This window comes from Hydra viridissima, unplaced genomic scaffold (genome assembly GCF_058129835.1).
Source record: "Hydra viridissima isolate aposymbiotic clone 2 unplaced genomic scaffold, HvirCarnegie_v1 scaffold_13, whole genome shotgun sequence".
Classification (NCBI taxonomy): Eukaryota; Metazoa; Cnidaria; class Hydrozoa; order Anthoathecata; family Hydridae; genus Hydra; species Hydra viridissima.
In genome coordinates this window covers 2,304,014-2,313,717 of record NW_028324312.1, presented here as the reverse complement: position 1 = coordinate 2,313,717, position 9,704 = coordinate 2,304,014, and the positions used below count along the sequence as shown (strand labels likewise).

General features: G+C 31.4%; 1 protein-coding gene across 1 annotated transcript; it reads right to left on the bottom strand.

Annotated features, from left to right (window-relative positions):
• Window positions 1-9,368: 9,368 nt before the first annotated feature.
• Window positions 9,369-9,704, bottom strand: LOC149880036 (uncharacterized). The gene has a single exon (XM_090069972.1). The coding sequence runs from the start codon at window positions 9,702-9,704 to the stop codon at window positions 9,369-9,371; it is 336 nt and encodes a 111-aa protein (XP_089926098.1).

The following is a 9,704-nucleotide window of genomic DNA, read 5'->3' as shown; positions in this document are numbered from 1 at the left end:
TTCTTTAGCATTTAGTCCTCCCTCAATTTCATTCCACAAATAACAGTATCCGGCTTTTGTTGTAAGATCAAATAAACAAAAGTTATGAACACATAGCTTCGTTTTATAATACAGAGAAGAAACATTTAAGTTGGACGCTAGCAAAACTGCTTGTTCATCAACTGTAAAAACAAACTCTTCCTGTTCATTGTCTTTTTGTTTTTCAATTCGTGCTTCATTTTTTCTTTGCATATGTTGGTTCTAGTCTAGGTCTGACATGTAGCCAAGCTTGTGTGATAAACATTTTTCACATAAATCCTTTTTAGGTTGGAATAGAGGAAAATTTTCGGTCTCCATGGTGTTGTTGAATCTTGCATCAGACAAATGGGCAATGTTGTTCGATAAGCATCATTCAGACATTAAAAAATTATGAAGGGAATTTTTTGTAGACCATTTGGGTAAAATATATTTCTTTAATGTTGATTTGCGACAGTAGTGCGATTCCATTTTCGGCAAACTTTCAAAAAAATTTTTCAGTGAAGCAACTTCTATATGAAATAGATTCTCTCTAGTCTTCGGTGATTCTACCAATGATACTGCTTGGTTGACAACTGATCTTGATTGTTTCCAACCCCACACGGTTGATTTTCCAATACACATAGTGTTTAAGAACATTGTCTTACAGACTCTGTACAATTTTTCTTCTTTTCTTAAATAATACTCAATTGAGCTAAGTCTTTTGGATTTTAAAGCATCCTTTCTGTCTCTCGGTCTCTTAATAGGTAAGCATTTGGCAAGACTATCAACATACACCTTCTTTTCTCCCCAAGTCATCTTCCAAAAATTTACGAAGATTTTTACTCGATCCGTGTCTAAACTATCCAAACATAAAAGACAGATTTTTTGTTTGACGCGCATTTACACCTTGGTTTCAGCCTTTTGGCATTTTTTTTTCACATCAGTGATTACTTTGTCACCTATTCTTTTGCGACCAAAATATTTTTGTCCCTTTTCTCGATAAGCAAAATTTTTTTGATTTTTCCATGTGGATCTGTCAACCTGACATCTCCTTGGCCGTTTGATTTTTTTGCCCCTCCTTCATCACCATCAGAATCTGAGTCTGAGTGCTCAGAATATGGGACCAAGGGAGCATTATAATCTCTTTGATCAATAATGTCATTGTTTATCAATTGGGAGCTACTAACTATAACGCTAGGAATTCGTGGATCCTGACTTGGCATAAGAACTTGAATGGAGACTCTAGCCCCTCTTGTGGGTGTGTCATGCGATGGTAATATTTCCTGATCGAAAACAGTAGTGTAATTGGGTGACATAAAATCTTCGTCGAAGATCAAAAAAGAAATTTTTTCGATGGCACTGTCTTTATGAGAATATGAAAAATCACTCTGCATTTCTGCATTACAATGACCAATATCTTCGGTAAATGATATTCTAAAAAATCAATTATATTTAAATCATTTTAAGGAATTCATGTTTTCAAGAATTATTAACCCAATACTGCATAATGTTTCCAATTGGCAATAAACCATTAAAAAAAGAAAAACCTTTTTTTTTTGTCAAATAAAATTAACTTTGCAGGAGTATCGTTTTGATCTTTGTTTGCATTAAATAAAAAAAACGGACAAATAAAAAAAGTTGTTAAACTTAGAAGCGTAGTTTAAAATTTTGACATTATTACTACTTGCTTTTGAAATTATTACTACTTGATTTTGAATTTTTAACTACACTTCTAAGTTCAATAACTTTTATTTTGTTTGTCTGTTTTTTTCAAAATTTTAAAATAAAAAATATGTGCAATATAAGGTTAAGAAATAACTACAATATAACGAAATACAGCATTAAAAAACACAAAGAGCTGATTCTGTAATTGTAATGTAATTATCAAACTTAATTTAACTATTTTTGAAAACAAATATGCTTTAAAAAGTTTAAGTGTCTTACTTTGCATTACTTCAGGTCCTTTTATTTATTGAAAGCTTCAAATATTTATTTTAATATTTAAGTTATATTAAATATTTAAACTCCGCGATCTAACACCTCACATTACAAAATGGCAAAATTGGCGGGAGTTAGCTGGATTGGTAAATCGTTTCTTTTAAAACTGGAGTTGGCTGGTATGTGTGCGGGGTGATTTAACGTATTTATAATTTTATTTGAATCATGGTCGTTTTGCATATCATATAAAATTTGAAGATCAACAAAATGGCATCAAAATCTGGATTTCGATTAAACCATAGATATGCCAAGTTGAACTTAATTTGTCAAATATGGGCAGAAGAGCTGTGATAAGTCACATGAATGGCAAAAAACATGCACAGAAATCAAAGCAAGTATCTTGGTTCTTCATACCTGCACTGTCTACATCTTACAGTAGATCAATGTGATAAAAGTTGCGCAGAAATCTATTGTTTTAAATGTGGTATAGAATAATTTCTCATTGAATTCATGTAATGAAAATGGCCTACTTTATCAGAAAATGTTCCCTAATAGCAATACTGCTAAATCTTATGAAATGGGTAGAACAAAATTTGGTTATATAATTAATTTTGGTCTTGGGCCTTGTTTTCACTGACTTTTAACTGAAAATATAAAAAAATCTCTTTATTATACTGTTTCATTTGATGAAAGCCTGAACGATTCTTTCAAAAACTGTCAATTGGATCTAAATATTCGGTTTTAGAGGAGCGATCTAAATCATGTTGAATCCAGATACTTTGACTCTTTTAGGTCACCCCACAGCAAAAAATTTCCTTGAAAGTATTACTATGTCTTCGTCAACAATTAATAGCATAAATCTGACTCAACTAAGTATAGATGGTTCAAATGTGAACTGGTCTCTTCTTAATCTTCTTGAAAAGCAGCGCACGGTGGTCCTTTTTCATAATCTATGGTTGCAAAAGGTGTAAAATTCATCTTCAAATAATCGGCTTTAATAACACTTATTGAACACCTAGATAATAAGGTAAACAAAATAAATCGTTCTTAGAACTCAACTCTAACCTCGAAGTGAACAACTGAACCCGAAAGTTGAACTTCTTTACCGAGCTTACCCTCAATAGTTTCAGGCAATTTACCAGCGCTCTGTCAAAGTGAATTTAAGTGTACCTAGAACTGTTATTTTAATATTTTTTTGAAATGGAAGTCGAGCGAACAGATATATATTTACAATATTATAAAACAATAGTTGTATCTTTGTTGATAAAATTTTTTATTTGATTGTAAAGATGATGATATATTAGCACTAATATAAGAATTTGTAAAGATTTTAATAGAGTTGAACTTTTGGGATTGTTGGGGATTGTTGCTAAAATATTTTTTTATTGTTACTTTATTTATCTCTCAGAAAAAGTTACTCTTGTGTGCGCGAACGTGCTCTTTCTATATTTTTTTAATTTTTGTAGGTTCGATGGCGTGTCGTGTGAGAAAACGAGACATTTTTGAAGTATGGCGGAAAGAAAGAAATTTTAATACAATGATGAAATTTGTTGAAGAAACAATTAACTTTAGTAGCAGTGATACTAAAGAAGGGCCTAAAGTGAGTTTTGACAAACAATTAAAAAATGTGTGTGACGAATTTGCCAAAAAAATAAAACAACGATGTCGCTCAGTTGACAAATTTTTACACCACAACAAAGACAGGTTGGAGAGTGATTTTATAATTTTTAAGTGCTAATAGGAAGGTGAATAGGACAGAAAACACAGGGCGTCCAAAAAAACATTTCTGAGAATGCATTCATTCCGCGAAAACCTAAAGAGTGAAAGATATCGTTAAAGGTAGGACATCTGATGATCTTTCTCTAGCTACACGACTTAAATTAAGGCATGAAGGTAAAAAGGATGCTGCAAAAGTTATTTATATGGTTTCATCACCTACCAGTTCACCAAGAAAAGCTACCAAAGTAAAAAAACATATTTTCACTGATAATAAGGCTCCCATAAAAATGACAGCAGAGTGTGCGTAAGCTTCTCTTTGCTGGTAATAAATTTACAAAGAATCAATACATCGATATTCAACAAACCTCTAAATCGCACAACACTGGTTTTACCCACTATACAACCGTTTGTTGGAGGCGAAGAAGCAATGTTATCCCGATGACATCAAAATAACTGAAATATCTGCCGACGTTTCTTTAAAATCATTAGTGAACCACTCAGTTCAATTCTTTTGGGTGCACAGAGAGATGTTTTAAAAGCAAGGCAGCAGGATCTTGTTCCCAAAAAACTAAATACTTTATTCAAGTGGGGTTGTGATGGTGCATTGGGTCATAGCCGATATATGCAAGGTTTTCAAACGGACGAAAGTGACGATTCGAGCATTTATTTTGTATCTATGATTCGGTAAGTAGGTCATATGATTTGATTCTATGGAATATTCCTGTACCTTCATCAAAAAAAAATTGTCGTCCCATCAAAATAATGTTTTACAAAGAAACACCTGATTTTGTGACACAACAAGTTGATAATGTTAAAAAAGAAATACAGAATCTGAGCCCCAGTGAAGTTGTTGTGAAAGGAATACAATTTAAAATACAATCGACGTTTTCACTAACGATGATCGATGGTAAAACTTGCCGCACTCTTTCCAATGCAGCTGCTCCAAATTATCATATATGTAGTGCATCACCAAAAATAAAGAACAATCTAGAAGCATTGCGAGCAAGACCGATAAATAAAAAAACTCTTCAATTAGGACTATCAAGCTTACATGCTTGGATTAAATGCATGGAATGTATTCTCAATATATCATACCGTTCAGATATTAAAAAATGGAGAATTGAGAAAACAAAAAAAGATATAACAGAAAAAAAAAAGGAAGTACGACAAAATTTGAGAAGAGAATTCAATATTTTAGTTGATTTACCAAAACAAGGCTGTGGCACAAGTAATACAGGGAATGTGGCTCGTACTTTTTTTTACAACCCAGAGCTAGCCTCACAAGCTACAGGGGTAAATAAATCTCTTATAGAAAGATTAGGTACAATCCTCTGTACCATTAGCTCGGGGTTTGCAATAAATATATCAACTTTTGAAAATTTTACCATCCAAACTGCTGATTTGTACATTCACAAATACTCATGGTACTACATGCCGCAAAGTGTACACAAAATTTTGATGAATGGAAGCCTCATTATAAAAGAAGCCATCCTACCAATTTGTACACTGTCAGAAGAGGCTCAGGAGCATAGATATAAAGACATTCTAAATTACAGAGAGTTCCATACAAGAAAACTTTCCAGAAAAGAAAATGTGGAAGACATGCTACATCTGCTTCTTACATGCTCTGACCCTTTAATCTCTTCTTTAAGGAGAGAAAAGCCTAATCTAGTGAAAGTTTTCCACAATCAGTTTTAGCCTTACTAAGAGAACCTGAAGATTTGTAGGCAAAAATTGTTTTCACATGTGATAAGAGTGTAATAAAATATTGAAAAAATTGGTTAGTGTGTTTTCTTTTTTTTAAACATTAAATTTAATACCTACTTTGCAAATATATTGTTATATTTATATTTTCAGGATTCTGGTTTAGACACCTTTTTTAAATACTGGTAATTTAGAAAAACAAAACTAAAATCAGTTTGATTTAAAATTACTCCCCAGAAAAATAAAACAAATGTTATAAAATGTTATTTTTAACTTTGTTTTTAAGTATAGAATTAAAAATATACAAAATTTACTATGCTTAATATTTTTAAGAAACGATAATTTAACATAGCAAAATAAAAATCATCATTTTTTAATTTTAAAATCTAACAAAATATAGAATAAATACTAAAATTACAGTTCTTGATAAACAAACACATTTTAACAAATATAAGAGTTTTGCAAGATGTAGACACTTCATTTCTAAGAAAACAACAATAGAATATTGAAACCACGGCACTTAGAGAATTACAAGTTTTAATCCTATTACCTGATGACAGTAAAAGTGCACCTTACTTACGACAATTGCCATGAAATTACTATTTTTACTACCATAACTAACAAGGTCATTCTTGTATTTTAAATTTACAACGTTTTACCTGTATACGAATTTTCAGTGCCTTATATTGTGGTGTAATACATTTGCAACCATAGATCGCCGGAAAGGACCTCTGAGCAGCATGATCAACAAGCGCTCCCTAAACTTCTTAACGTTGGGAGTTGTAACCTTCATGTAATACATGGGGCTTTCAAATCAGGTTTTCAATCTGCTGAATGAAATATAGGGAAGGTAATTAAAGCATCATACAACCTTTTTCATGATTCTCCAGCTAGAAGAGCTAATTATGTAACTGTTACTAAAGGTGAGAGTTTTCCTTATGCATTTTGCTCAACACGCTGGGTTGAAGACCAAAAAGTTGTAGATAGACTTTGTTAATTTGGGAGAATGTTAAAAAATAACCAAGTATTGGGAGACTCTTCCTAAAAGTTGTCAACCGGAATGCAAGAGCTATGATACAGTGTTAGGGGAACAGAAGATGAGTTAACTTCAACTAAATTGAAGCTTTTTGGTTACGTTGCAAGTTTTTTTTCAGAAAATCTTACTAAGATATTAAACTGATGCCCCAATGATTCCCTTTCTTTTTGAAAATTTGTTCTCAACTGTTAAAAGTTTAATGGGTTTAATTATAAAACAAGATATTCTTAGCAGCATCGCCAATGGCAGGCAACTTCAAAAATTTGATTTCACTAAAAAGGAAAACTTTCTACCATTAAAATTAATGACAGTTAGATTTGCTGCAGAAAGTGACATTATCGAATTGAGGAGAAAGGATGCATTATCTCAGGATATCATCAACAGATTCATGAAAGATTGTCGTCTCATTATCATCAGAATCCTGGAAAAATATTTGAAAGAAGTTTGAATCGATTTTCTTTTCTGGAAGCAACTGGTTTTATCAATCCAGCGTCAATTCTTTCTAAACAAAAAGCTGATCTTCTTCATCAGATGATATCAGTGCAACATCTAATTCTTTCTTGCTCACAATTACTTCAAATGAATGTGATCAAGCTTTTATTCAATTATCAAAGTTGTTAGAAAAAAGTTCACCTACTCTTTTACCGGCATTTAAAAAATTTCACGCTGGAAATTGTTTAGACAAGTTTTATTTTGAAACCATTAAAGTTGGTGTAGATTACAAGATTTTGTCCGAAATTTTGATATTTATTTTTACTTTATGTCATGGACAAACATCAATTGAGAGAGGTTTCAGTATTATCAGTAATATGTTAAGTGAAACATGAAAGAAAAGTCACTTATATCTCGTCGCACTATCAAGGATTTTATGGTGTCAAACAAATTGAAGGCTCACGAAATAGAAATAAATAATAAAATAATAAAGGCTGTTCGCAGTGCCTCGTTACAATATAAAAACTATTTGAAGTAAAATAGAAAACTACAAGCAAAAGAAAAAGAAAATAGCGTGGTATTGCTTTTAGATCAGGAAATATTGGAACTTAAGGAAAAGCAAAAAGTATTGAACGAAGAATGTAAAACATACAGTGAGGAATTTATCACATTCACCAAGGAAGCTGGCAAACAGCAGGATATGTCTCAAATGAAACTTCTTCTTACAAAAGGAAATGATCGTAAGCGAAAAAGTAAGGAACACGGAAAAGAAATGCAGATGGTTGAAGAGGCATTAGTTATATTGCATAAAAAAAAAAAAAAAAAAAAAAAAAAAAAAAAAAAATTAATAACAAATAATTGTACTTTTCCTAAAATAAAATTGTTTGATCTTAATTGCAAACATTTTAGTATTTACCAATATTACTTTTTTAGTTTACTCATTTAGTTTTTGTTAGTCTTTTTTAATTAATTATTACAACTTGCTTTTATTTATAATGCGCGCACACACACACACACACACACACACACACACACACACACACACACACACACACACACACACACACACACATACACCTTTAGAGTTCAAGTTGATGGGATTCTACTGTAGTTTTTATATTTTTTTCAAAGAACAATTTGATGTGTTGATTGAAGTATTTGATTATTTATATTAATTTTCAAACAAATTGATTGGTTCATTACTCATTGGGGATTATAGTACCTGTTTTTTTAGAGATATAAATGCTCTGGGGTTAATGCAGTAATTTTTTTGAAGTTAAGTTTGGATGTTTGAATGCTGGAAATATCAGGGGGAGTTGAGCAAAATTTTAGCAAAAAATTAGGGAAAATTAGGGAAAAAAAGCAAAATTTTAGAGACAAATCAGCGAAAATCAGGGAGAAAAAAGCAAAATTTTAGCGAAAAAATAAGGAGAAATTAGGGAATTTTGTTCTTTAATAACGGTGACAACCCTGACCTACTATTTCTCATCTTTTTATACCTGCAGATGATTTAAGCGAGAAATGTTTAGGTATGCGTGTAAATAAGAAGCGAAAATCAGTTATAGAAAAATCGGATAACCTTTTTTTAAAGCAAATAAAAGATCTGGAAAATCGCATAGTTGATTTTTCGGAAGAAAAAAAATAAACAATCTGTGAAATGTCTTCTTTTTGTAATAGTCTTATTTCTGTGTTGCAAGGATTACCGATAAAAAAGGCAAGATCAGCCAAGTTAAAAATAAATCAACTTTTATTTGAAATAGAATTTGGAGTCAAATATGAAGACATTTAGAAGTTGTATTTTATTAGTTGTATTTATTTTTCTCTTAAAGATAAAAAAACAAAAAAGTAATTATTATTAATTAATATATTATACTTTTATATATAATATAATGTATAATACTTTTAATTTTATTTTAGTCGCTTTACGATTTCTTATTGCCAATCTACTGCACCTTCTTGATTAAAGAATTCTTTAAAGGAGTCCCTTACTTTTTTTGCAGTGTCAGATTAGTTATTTGTTGTACTATTTATAACTAAACCATTTACACTTGGCGCCTCTTTTCTCCAATCACCAAATTGTATTCCATTCGGTCCATCCTGATTGACATAGTTTATTAGAATATTATGTAAAGCAACTACAGCCTTTATTAGTGCAATAATATTTTCAACATCAGCTATAATTGGTTTACGAAAAACACGAAATCTACTCAATGCAATACCAAAGGCATTTTTATCAACTCTTTGTGCTCTACTAAGTCTATAGTTGAAAACAAGTTTATCAGTTAAAAGATTTTTAAAAGCAAAGGGTTTCATCATGTGTCTTTTTAACCAAAATGCATCATCTGCAAAGAAAACATTGGACAAAATTTTTTGAGAGTTATTAGATATTTTTGAATCTTTTGGAATTTTTTAAATGTTGTTCTCTATGGGAAATCCTAATTGACTATTGTCGTAAACACTTCCATCACTTTGTCTGCCACTATCACCAATATGTACCAAAGTAAAACGGTATATTGCATCAGAGACGGCCATCAATACTATACTATGTGCCTTTTATAGTTAAATTAGCTTGATCCTGATCGATTCGGAGCAAACATTTTTGAACATGCTTACCATCAATGGCATCAACAAAATGTGGAAAGTGCCATCTTGTTTCAAATTCGTGTGGAATTTTTTCCCACTCAATTTCAGAATTAGCCGCTTTTACGTATTCTCGCAACAAATTGTTCGAAATAGCATTACAAGTTTCATAAACTATTCTACCAACAGTGGTTGGTGACATTCGATAATTAGCCGCTATTGAAGTGTGTGCATCCCCAGTTGCCAAATACCTTACTGTTATCACAAGTCTTTCTTGTGTACATATAGGTTTACGCAT